Source organism: Chionomys nivalis, chromosome 10 (genome assembly GCF_950005125.1).
Source record: "Chionomys nivalis chromosome 10, mChiNiv1.1, whole genome shotgun sequence".
Lineage (NCBI taxonomy): Eukaryota > Metazoa > Chordata > Mammalia > Rodentia > Cricetidae > Chionomys > Chionomys nivalis.
Genome location: NC_080095.1, coordinates 54,221,057 through 54,237,577, shown reverse-complemented (window position 1 = coordinate 54,237,577; position 16,521 = coordinate 54,221,057). Strand labels below are relative to the sequence as shown.

At 43.6% G+C, this 16,521-nt stretch overlaps 2 protein-coding genes across 3 annotated transcripts in view; both read right to left on the bottom strand.

Annotated features, from left to right (window-relative positions):
• Nucleotides 1–3,307, bottom strand: part of Cdkl1 (cyclin dependent kinase like 1) — a 42,933-nt gene extending 39,626 nt beyond the window's left edge. Inside the window, exons 1-3 of one of the 2 annotated variants that reach the window (XM_057782249.1) lie at nucleotides 3,187–3,307; nucleotides 2,990–3,061; nucleotides 2,072–2,355 (exon numbers count right to left, since the gene is read on the bottom strand). In XM_057782249.1, the coding sequence (XP_057638232.1) occupies nucleotides 2,072–2,239 (168 nt within the window). In that variant the 5' untranslated portion in view covers nucleotides 2,240–2,355; nucleotides 2,990–3,061; nucleotides 3,187–3,307. Of the gene's footprint in view, nucleotides 1–2,071; nucleotides 2,356–2,850; nucleotides 2,954–2,989; nucleotides 3,062–3,186 lie in introns of those variants that run through there. The other variant, XM_057782250.1, reaches the window with a different exon arrangement.
• An 11,413-nt stretch (nucleotides 3,308–14,720) lies between these two features.
• Nucleotides 14,721–16,521, bottom strand: part of Map4k5 (mitogen-activated protein kinase kinase kinase kinase 5) — an 89,720-nt gene continuing 87,919 nt past the window's right edge. Inside the window, exon 32 of the mRNA XM_057782219.1 lies at nucleotides 14,721–16,355. Coding sequence (XP_057638202.1) covers nucleotides 16,268–16,355 — 88 coding nt within the window. The 3' untranslated portion in view covers nucleotides 14,721–16,267. The remainder of the gene's footprint in view (nucleotides 16,356–16,521) is intronic.

Genomic DNA, 16,521 nt, shown 5'->3' with positions numbered 1-16,521 from the left:
GTAGGTTAAGTAGGTTCAGTGGGTGTTGTTGCTGTTGCTGTTCTTAAGCCCTGACTGGGCTGAGGATGCAGCACAGGTATAGTACTGCCAGGTTTGTGAGAGACCCTGGGTTCAGCCTCTAGGATGGAGCTCAAGGCTAGCCTGGTCTACAGCATAAGACCGTGTTTCAAAGAATGGAAAGGGAAAACAGCATCCAAGTACTTAACAGGACTCTGAGCAGTCCTGATAACTCTCCGTCAGTTGCTAGAGAGAAAAGGGTATATTTTGAAACTTCAACAGTCCATGAGTCCAAAACTGACGACCTTTTAATAAAAAAACAAAAACAAAACAATCTTGGCAGTCTGTGGTAGCGGTGGTTCACACCTTTAACCCCAGAACTTGGGAAACAGAGGCAGGCGGATCTCTGAGTTAGAGGCCAGCCTGGTTTATAGAGAGAGTTCCAGGACAGCCAGGGCTACATAGAGAAACTCCGTCTCTAAAACAAGCAAGCAAACAAACAAACATCTTAGCTATTCAGAAGAAAGACAGATACCTTAGCAAGATGGTCAAAATCCCACTTCCTGCCTCTTCCGCTTCTGCAATGGGGCAGTCGGGGCCAGCCCTCCCACAAGGACCGAGGTCAGTGAGGCTCCCTCACCCTTTGCTCTGAGGTCCCAGTTTGAGTTTTCCCTTCACCCCATGAGGACTGTGAAAAAGCCTCAGCTTCGCGCTGGAATCCAACCCCCCCCCCACCGCCAGGAACACACCTAGTTGTAGTCTCCCTGTAGCAGCTCCTGCATTTCCTATACAGGTTAGTATCCCTAGAGCTGTAGAGCCACGTCAAGTTCAAGCTCAGTCAGCCTGCAACCCAGCTGCTCCATTGCATCCCTTATTACCCTCGGACTTCGAAACCCAATCCCAACATGCTTTCTTTACTCAGTGACAACAGAAGAGTTCTTGCCAGCGGCGGGGACCCAAGACCGGTGACACAGGCTCTGCCCAGACCAGGATCTCAGCACACCAGAAGTGAGATGGGGTGAATTCACTCCACTCCCCTTCCAAGAGCTGAGCTTCTGAAATAACTTTTCACAACACTTTCTTAGGTACAGTTAGGCTCAGTTAGAATTTACTGGATCAAGGAAGAAAATGAGTGCACTTCCCAAACCCTCTTAGCTACCGAATATGCAGCAAGCACATACTAGATATTTAGGAATATCATAGAATTTTGAAGAGCTAGAATGAAAGGGACAGAAAATCAGCAATCTTCCCACCCTTACCTAGACTAGAGAAGAGAGAAACATTGAGTTTAGGTGGTGGCAGCTTCCTGCTTTGAAACCAGTGCGTACAGTTAGTTCCACCTCCCGAACACATGGGTTTTCAGCTACGAACGCAACCTCTGTCATATTCATCACACGCCTCGCTCTTTCTCTTCCAGATTATATTTTTATTTACTTTGGTAGGTGGAACACGCGGATGCTACAGAGCAATATGGGAGTTGGAGGGCAGCTCGGGGGAACTGATTCTCTCTCATTCAATTAGGATTGACCCGTAACACCTACTTTTCCTGGAGAGTTTATTTTATTAGCCCCCAAAATTCAATAAGAACATTTACTGGGAGTCTAGCAGGTGCCTCCATGTGTGTTAGGAGGACACGGAGATACAGAGGCAAACATGCATAGCATATGTTCCCCCACACATGTGAACACATACAGAGGCATGCATACCCCCACACAGCCCAAGAAAGCAGGAAAATGAATTTAAAATACTAATAGCAAACAGTATAGGAGCTTACAACGCAAGAACAACAGCAAAGTTGCATTGTTTTAAACTCTGCATATCAGGGACTCTCGAAAAGACTGTCTGCAGATGACATGATGACAGATGACAAGTGACTGGTGGAGAAATGAAATGCCTCAGTTTCCCTGCAAGTGCGGGCTGCCACACCGCTCCTTTTCGCCTTGCTTACTTCTTACATAACCGGTTCTCTGCGCACAGACTCGGATTTGTGCCTCTGAGGACACAAGGCTGTGAGGGAAGGGGGCATCACCACATCGGACAGCGTTATCTAAGCCAGAAAAATCGAGTCTACTACCTTGAGCATGCGGATTTCTCGCAGGGCGATTTTCTTTATGACAGGGTCATCTTCAGTTTCCAGAAATCTCTTGATGGCCACGATCTGACCCGTGTCCCTGTTCCTGCACTTGAACACCACCCCGTAGGAGCCTTCTCCAATCTTCCCAATTTTTTCATATTTCTCCATCTCGGAGGAGTAAGTCTTGAGAATGGACTTTGGTACAGTTTTTAAACGTTGTTTACGAAATAGGTGGTCCGCGGACCGCACTGGAGCCCCATCGAGTAGGGACCGTGGTCCAGGAGCTAGAGAAAACAAGGGCACTAAGTTATAGAATTAGGACCAGCCAGGTGTGGACTCCACCCCCAGCAATGACATCACGTCGCGGGCAAGACTGGGAGCCTACAGGTGGCTGCCGGGCGACCCAATTTCAATTGTCTGTTTTCATTCTCTCGAGCTAAAGATGTAGCCATCATCCTAAAACGAGCCGAGGTGTAAGATAAGCTATCCTTTTAACGTTATGGTTCATACGATCTAAGACACTTGAGCTGGCTGGAGCACCGCGAAGGCCAAGGGTTTCCCCGGTTCTAATTTCGGGTCTCATTTCCCTCCGGAAGAAGACACCGGGCGGGCAACCGGGGCAACGGGGGACCGCAGGGACCTCCTGCCCCTACTCCCAGGGCCTCTCAGCCCAGCTTTTGTCCAGCTGCCTGCAGCCAGGCTGGTGGCCGCCGCGATCCCCATGGGAACGGCGCCGGGCTGGGCGGGGCCGCCATTCGCCCTGTTGTCCCCGCAGTTACCTGGCAGGTTCCCAGATCTCACGCTGCAGGTCCGCAGGATTTAGATCGCGGACGGCGCTGCGTGGAGCATCTGCGAGAAGGATTCCTGCACCCGGGCCCTCCTAGAAGCTTGTTCCTGCTACGGTGGCCAGGTCCATACCTTATATCGGTCACTCCTTGGTGTCCCCTCCTCGTCTGGGAACCCCTGGAGGGGTCCTGCCCGGTGCTGCAGCTTCAGAAAACAAAAGAGATTGGCAATCGAGGGAGTCAGGTTGGCCTTCCCTCCCTTGCAGCGGGGCCTTGGCGTGGTGCAGAGCAGAGCCTGCCTTGATTTCCCCAGTCACCTCCTTATCGAACCTGCTAGAGCACAGCGACAGTGGCCGCGGATGGATCTAAGAATTCTTGAAAGAAGGTAGCGCGCCACCGGACAGACAGCCTCGACACTCTGTCAACCCTTTCATCCCTTATGCTAGGCGCCGAGGTGCGTGTGTACTGGAGACAGGACTTCAGCAGAGAAAATGTCTGCGAAACCCTGGCCAGCCCTGGCCAAGGAACGATGCAAATCTACACAGAGCTCGGGAAGAAGCTGGGACTGGGCACGCAGGGCGTGGCGGTCGCCTGGCAAAGAGAGTACTGTATAATGAGGTCTGGGGATGGACTAATGGTGGCCTGGGACCCTCCCAGAAATCATGGACAAATGCGAATTCCTGTTCTTGAATTTTGTCTTCTCGATAGCTTTGCCTTTCCCAGAATGCCATACAAATGGGAGCATACACGGCACAGATTTTGAGAATAAGCTTCTCCCTTCACAGAATGCATTGGAGACTCACACAGATCTTGCATTCATCATCAGTGTCTTCCTTTTTATGGGTGGGTAGCGTTCTGGTGTATGAATGTGCCGGTATTTGTTTATTCACGCCTGGTTGAAACTGTTTTCAGTTTGGGGTGATTATGAATGAAGTCACTATAGATGCCATGCATAGCCCTTTCTATGAATGTATATTTTCATTTTGCTTGGGGAAAATACTTAGGAGAGGACTGCTGGGTTGCACATCAAGTTTATTTCTTGTAAGTAACCACCAAAATGTTTTCATCTCTGGCGGTTCCATTTTGCCTTCCCACTAGCAATGTTTCCAGTGTCGGAATCCATGTGTCTCTGACTTTAGTCACTGAAATGGGTGGTTAATGATTTTTCATGGTTTAAATATGAATCTGACTCTTATTTGCCCTCTGCAAGAGCAGCAAGTACTTTTAACTGCTGAGCCTGCTCTCTGGCCCATTGGTAGACATTCTTGTTTTGAGATACATTGACCTGTAGTTTTCTTTAGCTAGTGAAGTTGATTTGCAAATGATTTGGAAAATGTTTTCTGTTCTTATATATTCAAGAGATAATTACTTTTGATCAATACCACGAGTTCCTTAAATGTGTGATAAAATTTAGCAGTAATTCCACATAGGCCTGGAGTTTTCCTTGTTGAAATAGTTGTTAACTATGAATTCTATTTAAGAGATTAGAGGACTATTAAGGACATCCTATTTCCTCTTGAGAGAGTTTTGTTTGTTTCTTTTGTTCAAAGAATTTGTCTACTTCACCTATACGAAGAGTTTATCAGGTTTGGTTGTTCAGCGTTTATCATATTGCACTGTTGTCTGGCAGATCTGTAGTGAAGTTCTCATTCATGTTTTTGTTGTTTGTTGGGTTCCGGTCTCACTGCGGCACCCGGACCAACCTTGAAATTTGTGACCCTCCTGCTTCAGTTTCAAAGCTAAGATTTTACGGGCTTGTGCCATCATGCCAAGCTTTGTTTCAATCTTGATATTGGCAAATCTCTGATCAGTTTAGTTTACTGATTTTCTTGGTCTTTTAAAAGAACTAGTTTCCCTTGCCAGGCAGTGATGGTGCACGCCTTTAATCCCAGCACTCAGGAGGCAGTGGCAGGCGGATCTCTGTGAGTTCAAGGCCAGCCTGGTCTACAGGCTAGTTCCAGGACAGCTAGAATTGTTACACAGAGAAACCCTGCCTCAAAAAAGAACAAAACAAAACAAAGAAAAACAACAATAAAAAATTAGCTTTCTCTCCACTTTGTTGAGATTTCCATATTGTTTTCTGTATTTTAATGATTGATTTTATATCTTTAATTTTTCTGCTATGTTTTGCTTTGCTTTTAGCTTTCTTAAAGGTGGAAGCTTAGATCATAATTTTTAGGTATTTCTTTCATTTAAATATGACTTTAATGCCACTCCCAGACCATTATGAAGGCATCACGGAAATCTCAACATGTTGTATTCTTATTTTGTTTTTGTTAAAAATATTTTCTAATTTCCTTTGTGAGTTCATATTTGACCTAAGGATTATTTTTGTGTGTGTTGTTTAATTTCCAATGATTTAAGAATTTTCCAAATATCTTTCTGTAATCAATTTCCAGTTTAATTCCATTGTTTTCAGAGAACTGGCTGTGTATAATTTAAATAATTTGAAATATGTTATAGTTGGTTTTATGACCCATAATATAGCTTGGGTTGGTAAACATTTATTTTTGACAATTAAGAAAATACTTTGAAATGAAGTGAGGATGTCGATGTGAATTTTTTCCAGAGCTACCTCGCCCAAAGTTCATATCAGGTTAAATAAAGTTTGTTTGGAAAATTAACTTTACGGACTCCACAAGGTTCAGTGCCCAAGGATCGTGGAACAGGGCCAGGCCCAGTGGTAGTTAGAGCACGGCCCAGTACGCCAGCTGCTTGGGCCTAGGCAGGCAGTGAACCAGAAAGCCAGCGTGACTTCCAGCTGTGAGTTGTTTGTTTGGAGAGAAACTGGAGCAAAATATTCCAGAACAACTTTGAAAGGGAGACAAGCGGTGCCTGTCGCCACAGGAGAGGACGCTGGGGATAGACTGCCAAGCAAAGGTTCTTTCCGCTGGCAAGTCAAGAACTAGTTTTGATAGCAAAATGTAAGTAGGATGGTGCTCTCAGGAAGCCGAGAGATGGCCTGGCACACGGGGTTTCTTCATTAACTGCAAAGACAGTGAAACCCTGTAGTTTGCTCTTTGCAGTGATCTCTTCTTTGCAGGGCTGCCCCGGAGACATAGAGAATGGAGAATTTTGATCATTTAAGGGGATAATAAACATCACACAGTGACAGGAAGAGCATGGGGTTTGGAAGCACAGCAGAACTGCTACCTTCTTCCCTGTGTCTGAGCCCAGGCATGGCGATTACTGTTGCCTGGACAACAGCATCAACCATGTACAACAGCTGATGAACACGGACTTCAAGACAGGTGCTGTGCTAAGCATATTTTTGCACATGCTCTTTACATTAGCCTTGTGTAAGCATATGATAGACAACATTGTCCAGAGGATTCAGAGGAGAAATGAGAGTCAGAGAGGATGACTAAGTCAGGAGACACAGCTCGCAGGCTGTGGAGTCAATGTTAGAATGCTGGCAGTTTGACTCTAGAACCTTCCTTCCTTTTGCTGACAGTACCGGTGCACAGGGGTAGATATTAGGAGTTTTCGCTGGCCTCCGTGTTCTTATCATGTGTGATATAGCACAACCCTCCTTCCTTTATTATCTCATGTCTTTATTTTTCCTTTACAGTTTATATATCCCAAACTAAATCTTTCAGGCAATATAAAAATTAAAATGTGGTTACATTCTGTTTTTCAAGTGAATGATTATAATGAATACAGGTAAAAAAAATGTTTACCATTTCCCTTATATAATTGAACATCCTATGAAAAAAAATTGTCCCAAGAAACCATATACATCCATATCCAAGCAATTTGTTATAGGTTTTAAAAAGTGTAAGCAATCGAGGTATTTTTCTCAACCAGTTCTTTTACTGGAAGACTGAATTTTCTGGTTTCAAAGAAAGGATCAATCACTTTATTAATTACCTCAAAAGGTGATCTTTTGAGGAATCTTAAAAGAATCACAAATCTAAACTTTTATATATGAAAAACAATTAGTCAGCTCTACTTTAAATCCTCAGGGTGCGCACCCATTTGTCAACAGTTCTTTATATCAGGGAGCTGAGGGCAGAAATGGGCACAAGGAATTCATCATCATCTTTGATCACCGACCAATCCTAGCAAGAAAGGCGTGTCATTTGATAATAATTGGGCTGCTTTGTTCTTGTTCCTTGACTTCAATGAGTTCCTTACTCAATGATGTGTCTTTTTAAACTTTAGATTCTTTCCTTAGGGTTTTTACCCCCAAAGTATTAACAAGAATATCTTAATCTAACCTTAAGTCATTTTTAAAGCTTTGTTTCAGTATTGATGCACACCGAAGTCTGTGAACACATCTCTCAACATGAAGATTAAAAGAACTTGAGCTAACCTAGCTTCTGGGACTCAATTGGTTTTCTTAATCATTAACCTAAGCCACAGTCTATGCAGTCCCACAAGAGAAACTAGTTGTGTGACATTTCCTTGTTCTTATTTTCTGTCCTCTGCAGCGCCTGGGTTTTCACGGGTGGGAGCGACACCTTAAACAGTACAGCTTAAGAGGAAATGATTTTCATAATAATCCACAGGAAAAATGCCTGGTAGCATGGGCTATTTCTAGGAGATCATCACACTACATTACAGGCAGTGGGGATCTCCCCACACCCATTCACACCACACCAGAGGACAGCGGCAAACATGTAAAGGTACAGCAACAGCAACAGGCCCTCGGGGCCTTGACTATGCGAGATTCACTCATCAGAGCTTTTGTCTCCTGGCTGGCCGACCTCCTGGACTTCAGTGACCACCTGCTGCTCCCTTGACAAGGACACTGGAAGACCTTTTCGTTGTTTAAAAAATATTTATGTGTGTGTTTTGCCTGCATATATGTATGTACACCATGTGTGTGCCTGGTGCCCATGGAGAGCAGATGAAGGCATTAAATCCTCTGGGACTGGAGTTATGAATGACTGTGAGTCACATGGTGGGGGCTGGGAATTGAACTGGGGTTCTCTGTGAGAGCAGCAAATGGTGTCTGAAAAAGTCTTAAAATCAGACTACTAACTACCTACTACCTAACTAAAAATACCTACACTGTGTGGAGAGCAGAGGAAGCCCTGAGTGAGTGAAGTCCTGAGGAAATGTGTGTTTTTGACATGAGCCAATCATGTCAAGGACCATAGCCTCAGACCAATGTGAAAATGGTAAAAGCCTCTCCCCACCAGGATAAGGCTTGGAGTCAAATGGCCAAGTCTTCCTTTCCTTCTGGTCCATGCGTGGATGTGGACAATATGTGCAAAAATGTTGACCATAGCTTTCTAATCCCCACACCCCGGTATTTATTTATGGCTTGAAGACTGCTTCCTTATAAAGACTCCCACTGACATTGGCTAAACCTGTCTCCTTGATCAGGCTGAGTACCATAAACCCCGCCTCCTTGTTTATATATATGTAACAACCCTGCCTCCTTGTCCAATTGTATGCAGTAACCCTGTCTCGCTATTTAACGCTACATAATACACACTGAGCTTCTGGGGGCAGCAGCTTCTTCATCCAGGAGCCCAGAGCACTGAAACTCAGTTTTCCCTTGTGTTCATGTGTCTGTCTTTTCTTTATTCCCTTGCTTTCCCACTCAGGTCCATTTCAGGGGCTGTGCTGGATCTGGCAATAATACATGTAAGTCAATGTATAAATATACATAGATAGTTTAAGTGAAACTTTCCCAATTGAGCTGGCAAGGCTCATCTAACAAAAGCCCAACACTTGGAAAGAGAAGCCTACTTTTGTGTTGTTGCTCAGGATTGTCCGAGAGATTACCAAACATTACAGGCTATTGCTATCACCTTTGGCTGCCCCCAGAGATGGAAGGTAAGTGTCTATCGTTGAGGACATCATCCACTTTGAACATAGTGCCCAGAGTAATTGAGTTGAATCTGACTTGAAAGTCACCTCCCTCAGGTCTAAGTTTCATGAACTAGAAGAGGCCATGCAAGCTACCAAAGAAGGGAGGCAACCAACAGTCCTACCCAGCTATGATTCCTATGAATCACAGCAATGCCCGGAATGACACAATAACACCAAGGGCCCAGTAGTAACACACATACCTTGGCAGCAACCAAGATCTCTCTAACTGGACTTAAATTAGACTGCTCAAAATGACTGCTAAATAAGAGGGAAATTATGCCTGGTACTGGAAACCTACGCAACTATCCAGGCCTAGTGAAATCATAGATCTTGGAGAAGAACCTACAACTGTCACTTTGATAAAGCAGCATAAACTTAACTGCATCCTGAATATCTATCCTTATACCTAGAGATAAGTATTCTCATCTTTCATCAAGGAAACTTCTCTTTGCAATGGCCAAAGACCATTAAGCAAAACCACAACCAATCAAAATGAAGAGTTGTGGAATCCAGTCCCACTGGACACATCTTCAACACAGTTTTTGCAGCTAAGGCTCAGGGATCTTTTTGGAAAAGGGATGTGTTGACTGAGATTTCTGTCCCACCTGGTCCTGCAGCCATTCAGTCCCAAAGAAACACACAGAGGTCTACATTAATTATAAACTGGTTGGCCTATTAGCTCAGGCTTCTTATTAACTAATTCTTACATCTTAAATAGGCTCATTATTCTTGTCTATGTTAGCCACATGGCTTGGTACCTTTATCAGTGAGGCGTTCTCATCTTGCTTCCTCTGTATCTGGGTGATGACTGCAGACTGAGCTTTCCTCTTCCCAGAATTCTCCTGTTCTCATCGTCCCGCTTCTACTTCCTGCTTGGTTGCCCCACCTCTACTTCCTGCCTGGCTACTGGCTAATCAGCATTTATTAAAATACAAGTTACAAATCTTTACAAAGTGCAAGATCATTGTCCCACAGCAGTGGTGGGATTCAGAAAGATTGCAGAGCCAGGGGAACAGGAAGCTTGCTATGAGATTGTGTCTCCTAGAAATGTCAAAGAAACTACATAAATTGAGTCTTACCAACTTGGCTGCCTAAACAGGACCTGAAACACATCAGTAAACATGCTAAAATCAAAGGGGAAAGGCTCACAAGAACCCAGTCCTAGACAAAGAACTACAGGCAGTCAAGGAATGCTCAGAGGGCGAGAAATAGTCTTCCCCAGGGAGAGCACACAGTGCAAAAGCTGGACCCCAGAGTGTTATCTGCAACCCGAGTTGGAGTGAGGCAGGGAGACAGACAGATTCCCCTGAGATTCCAGTACTGGCCGGCCAGACAAGCTAAAACTAGGAGCTCCTTGACCAATCAAAGAGCCAGTCTCAAAAAATAAGGTCGTGAATGAGAAAGACACCAGATGCCAATCCCCATGCTCATGTACATATGCACACACCATACACATACATAAATATAGGCTGAGTAACTCTGTTGATACTCTCCATAACGGATTGATATTTTATTAATTTTAAGTAATATGTTAAGAGTATTAGGCCAGGTGGTAGTGGTGCTTGCCTTTAATCCCAGCACTTGGGAGACAGAGGCAGATGGATCTCTGTGAGTTCAAGACCAACCTTGTAGACAGAATGAGTTCCAGGACAGCCAGAGCTGTTACACAGAGAAACCCTGTCTCTAAAAACTGGCAGAGGGGGAGAAAGGTAAAGAGTATTAATGGTAGTAGAATATCTCTGATTCAAGAAGACAACACAAAGAAGCAGAAAGCTGGGAAGATTGGCTTTAGACATTGCCATGAAGTTCACAGTGTTCACTTGTATCTTCACAAAAGATATTGTTGATGGGAAAGTTTGGAAAGCAATTGTGTCTGCATTTGGTCCCTTTAACATTCCAATGTTACAGGTCTTAGGAAGTAAAACCTCAAGGTCAAGTGACACAGTTATTACTTGTCAGATGACATCGTTCCCTTTACATTGTTCTAGGTGGCCTGCTAGCTCCTCTTCGGGGATCCTATTTATAAAGTGGTTTCCACAAGGCAATCGCAGAGTCAAATGTGGCCTCAGGAGGTATTGTCATTGATGCTGTGTTGTTCTGTTGGGACTAGAACTGTCTAGAATCCATTCCTATGGGGTTCCAGTAGGAAGAGAATGAATGGGAAGGAGAGAAACTCCTTAATTGTGGAAGCTGCCTCCAGTCAGGGTTTCTTTCTACTCTCCCATAGCCAGCCTTATTTCCCACCTTCAGGACTATCGGGAGCTCCCCCTGCTCCAGGTCTGCTCCTTCTCCATGGACCCTCACTCCAGACTCCAGAAGCTGCCATCAGCTAGGGTGTCAGCGCAAATGTGGGGCTCTCAGAGGCCCGAGGCCGAGGCAATTTCCATCTTCACCATTCTGCATCTCTAGCCTGGATGGATTGATACGGCTTCCAGCCACTTCCTGTGTCTTCCACTGTTGCTCCGTGTTTTCCTGCAGCTGCTCCCTGTGTCCCCGCAGCTGTTACCTGTTGCTCTCCCAGTTGTGGTGCTGTCCCAGTGGCCACTGTGCTTTTCTGCAGTTGCTGTTACCCCACAGTTGTAACTGCTATCAATTACCTGTATTATCGTTGTGCCCTTTTTGCCAGCTCTTTCATTGTGTAACAATTCTCTGTATTAGTACCCTCCTGGTAAAATATCTAGCAATTTCTGCTTTCTTGCCTAGACTGAGTGATGTTTAGCTCAATCCACGTAGAAAATGTATCCATTTGACTCCGTCATTTCAGAACACTGGTGGGCATTTGCACTTTCCATTTTACAGTGGCTTCTAAGCCCAAATAAATTTTTTTCCAAGTTATACCTATGAACAAGTTACTTCCTGACAGTCACAGTGGTTATTCTACTGTAGCATATAATCTACTAAACATGCAGTTCCTGACACCACATGCCAGGAATTTAGCTCCCAGGCAGGTAAGTGTTCTTGAGAAAGAATGTGACACATAGGTTCTAGCAGCTTCAGCGAGGAGTACACAGCTCATGGGATCCTAGGCTTCAGGGACCATATCTACCCATTTTGAGTTTTCAGAGCCTATGGATGGGGAAATAATTGTGCTCTAAAAAGTTTGGCCATCAGTGCTTGGTAGGAACACCTAACGTGGCAACTCTGGCATGTCCTGGCAGGCGCCTGACGGATGTGAGTCTATTTACCATTTACTCTACTGTGTAAGTCATCGTAAGACAATCACAGAGAAGTAGATAATCCAGACAGATGTGAGAAACATAGCTAGGACAAACATCATGAATCCCAAATTGTGTGGCTTTCCAGAGTTCGCTACACATTACACTTGCTGCAGTTGCTGAGCATTTGGGGTTGATTTAGCGAGGTGCCTCTGCCACCCGTGGTGAGCATTTGCCGTGAAAGTGGTGATTGAGGTTTCTTAGGCTATCTGTTGACAGCATCAGTGCAGAACCTATCCCTCCTCCTGCTCTGTGTATGTATCCCTGTAGGACGGTCCTTGCAGATGCTGTCTTCTCCATAGTCAAGAAATAACATGCTTTGTATTAACTCCTAACGGGTAAGGTGCCATTCCCTCAGTTATCCGCTCTCTCTAAAGAGGACTTAGCCCATGGAACTTGGTTAGGATGAGGTCACACCCTTCTGTGTGAACAGTCTGGCTGCTGGCATCAGGAAGGAATGATGATGCTCTACTAAAGAAAGGTGCACAATGCCAGGTACTATTGGGCTTTTTACCTAAGGGTCTCATTTCTCATGTAGTTTTGCTGACTATGGTGATTTCCAGTTCCACATACTTTCAGAAAAATGACATAATTTCAGTCTTGTGACCAAATAGACCTTTATTGTATACACACTATACTTACCTGTTCATATGACAGACAGGGGCTGAAGCTGTAACTTGGTTCTTGTCAATAGTGGCACAATGAACATGGATAGTCACATCAACTCTGTGGTAAGCTGATTCTTTTGGGTGTATACCCACCAGGGGCGATACAGCTGGACCGCACAGTGGTTCTAACTTCAGTATTCTGAGGAAGCTCCACACTGACTTCTGGAGGGTTGCACTCTATTCCCATCAGCAGGACACAAGGGTTTTTCCTGCAGACCTCTATAGGTTCTCACCAGCACTGGTTTTCATGACAGTCACATCAATCACAGAAAACATGGACTCTCAAGGTAGTTCTCGCTCCCCAAGATTTGTGTATGAACGTTTTGCCTGCATGCACGTACATGTACCACCTGAGTGCCTATTGGATCCCATGGAACTGGGGTTCCTGATGCTTGTGAGGCCCCATGTGTTGCTGGGAATTAAACCCAGGTTCTCTGCAAGAGCAACAAGCATTAACGACTGAGCCATCCCTCCAGCCCTCAAGGTAGTTTTGATTTGCCTTTCTCTGATTGACTGTGTTCATGTATTTGTTTGTATTCTTTTCCTGTTAAGTCCCGTCCAATTTGTCCCCTTACTGACAGGATGCATTTTCTTGGCATTCGCGTTATGCACATTTCTAGATACTAATCCACTAGAGGTATAGCTGGCAAAGGTTTTCTTCCACTGTATGCTTTCTTCATTGCTTCCTCTGGATGTGCAGAAGGCTTAATTTCATTTAAGTCCACTTGCCAATTCCATTATTTCATGGGCTCCTAGAATCCTTTTCATAACGCCTTCTCTTCTGTCTGTATTAAAGCATATTCCATTTTCCTTAGCAGTTTCAAAGATTCAGGTGTTGGTCCATTTTGAACATTTTTATAGGGTAAGAGTCTAGTTTTATTCTGCATGTGTGTGTCCTGATTTCTTAGTGGCATCTGTTGAAGAGGCTGCTGTTTCTCCAACCTATGCTTTTGGCACCAAAGCGAAGGAGCAGGTACTTGGGTGTTCTACTGAAGGCACTACTTCTGACATTTGAAGATATCTCAGTTTGTATTCCTTCCTATATTACCAACCCTTTTTTTTCTTTCATGCCAATGCCCTTGAAATTAATATTTGGTACTTTTCTCTTTTATTAGAGTTTCAGGCTTCGTGTGTTTTGGTTATATTCAGTCTCCCCAATATTCATTACATTTATTCTGTTTCTGGATCTCATGTACACACCATGGTGTTTAACTTCACCACTTACATTCTTTGACCTAGAATCTAATGCTCTTCAATACTGAGAACATTTCTTGAAGCATCATTGTTTTTTTCTGGGACAGAATCTTATTACAAACAGACAGGGCTGGCCAGAGCACTCATGATCTCCCTTGGCTTCCTGAGTGCTGGATTATATACCACCATGTCTGGTGAACTATGCGATTGATGATTCGTTCTTTACTGTTTTTTTTTTTTTTTAAAAAAACTCTGAAACAGGATGTTGGGTCTTCTGAGCCATTCATTTTCTTAGCTTCTCATTAAAAACTTTTTTTCAAATTAAAATATAATTACATCATTTCAGCTTCCCTTTAATTTTCTTAACCTTTATTTCTTCCATATTTACATTTATTTGCCAATTTATTTTCTGAGAAAATTCCTAATTTTATATTCTGAATCTTCAACTTGAACTACTTATATTTTTCCAAAAGTTCTTCCTGAAGGGTCTGCTTGTACTGGTTACGACACCACCTTCCGATGTTTCCACTGCCCCGCTGGCTGCTCATTTTCTCACAGCACAGGACAGACGACTGCTAGCTCAACACAGGACAGCTTCCATTTTTACTGTGGTATTCTCCAGTCGCACAGCTTAGTAGCAGGAGGTTCTGACATCGCTCCTCTTGCGTCTCTCCTCCTGCGGTTAGTTGCCTCCCACATCCTTAGGATGGCTGTAGGGGACCAGTGAGAAACAAGAACGCCGTCTTTGGTCTTTCCTGACCCTGAAGGTTGTCCTCCTGCCACCTGTTGCATGCAGCATTCCTCAGAGGACCCATTCACACATTCCATATTCTAGTTAAATGTTATGGTGTGTGGGTGTGCATGTATGTGGAGGTCAGCTGACAACACTGTAGAGTCAGCTTCACATAGCTGGGCGGTGGCGATGAAAATTAGGTAGGAATCAGGTTTACGTGGCAAGTGCCCCTATCCAGTGAGCATCCTACTGGCCCTGACCCGCTAGATGCGTTGTCAAAGAACAAATCCTTTACAGTTCGCTTGTGTAACATTTTATTACTTGTACATTGCATAGTGAGAAGAGCAGAGTCGGGAGACTCTTGGTCTGGCTCAAGAACTAACCAGGATGAAGTGGTTAAGTTGTTTAACTTGGTTAAACTCTTATTTCCTCATTGGAAAAATGGAGATGGTAACATGTACTTTATAAAACTGCTAACGATGAGATAGGTACATTGTTTTCCTGTCAAGTATCTGGTCAGACTATTTCTACAGCTTGCTACTACTAGCCCCCTGTTCATCACCTCAATGCTAACTGTTCTTATAAATGCATTAAGATAGCTGGTACCAAAAGAACACATCAATTCTGGATACTAAGAGTTGCAAAAGAAAAACAAACTAAAAAACAGCCCTATCCTTTAATTTTAGTATAATGGCTTTTTAAAAAATATAAAACCAACATCATTTATCTATACTATCCCATCAGAAATTGCAATTTCACTTAAAGTTTTTTTTTTCTTAAACCTACTCACAATGAACACCTATGTATGTGAAAACCCCAAGATTACACATGCAATTACTTTGCAGTTTCCCCATTGGCATAATGTAAGTAAAATACATAATATGGGCAGTTAAATACTTTTCTCCCAAACATTAGGGATCATGATATATATGAAGATTAATTTCTTGTGCATTATCCCTAATGTAAAAAAAAATCACAGGTATATTATACTGCTTGTCAAAAATATGGTAGTCACACCAGACATTACACATCTTGCCAAGGCTTTTAGTCCACCGTCGGCACTTCTGCATGAGCCCTTACAACCATCGGCAGTGGAAATCACAAACTTCCTCTAAGGCAACCCTGCGTGAGACTGTGTCATGAAACACTATGTTCGATGAGACCGCATGTGCCGAACACACACACTGCCTGTGACTCCTGAAGAATGAGCGACTATGTAAAGGTAAACAGGATTTTCACACATTATAAAAAAATTCAGCTGCTCTGCAACCTTCCTTTGCTAAAAGTTAGAAACATTACACCACTCCAGCAAGAGATTAATAAATAAGGATTAAATATTCTATCTTACAAAAACATACAGAACGGCCAATGTCAAAGTGAAAGGCTTGTTCGACAACTTCTCATCAAATTCTGTTCCCTAAGAAGGAGTAAGACCTGGTATAAAAGGACAGATTGCTCACTAACCTCTCGGAAAAAACAATCACATGAGTTATTTAAAAACCATGGCACCTTGTTACAAACATTGTGTTTTAAAAGGACTGTGTTTCCTGGAACTAGAGGACCATTTGTCTCATAGCTTTTATTAAGCAAACTTGATATAACCACCACACAGTGGCAAGAGATTGACTAGCTGTTTCCAGCTACAGAAAATACTGAATTCTATCCTAATGTACAGAAGGCAAGTCATACTGCAGTCTGTATTGAGTTCCCTTAGCACGCGCTTGCTTTCAGTGGAGCACATTCATCTTCTTGTCACTTGGAATCCTCTCAGTTGCTTAGTAACTATTTTCATGCCCAGCCAAGATGTAGAGATTGCTGTGTGCTGTGGGGTTTTCTGTTGGTCTGCTTTCCAAAACCACCACCCTGAAACAAAATCAAGAAGAAGTCTAAGTGCTGAAAACAGGTTTCGGTGTTCACAGTGTCAAACCAGTATCTCACTAGCTTGCTTGCCATAAAATTACATAAAGTTCACAGAAATACAGTCAAAAGTCCTCACCATATTTTATAGCTTCAAACACAACTGAGTAAC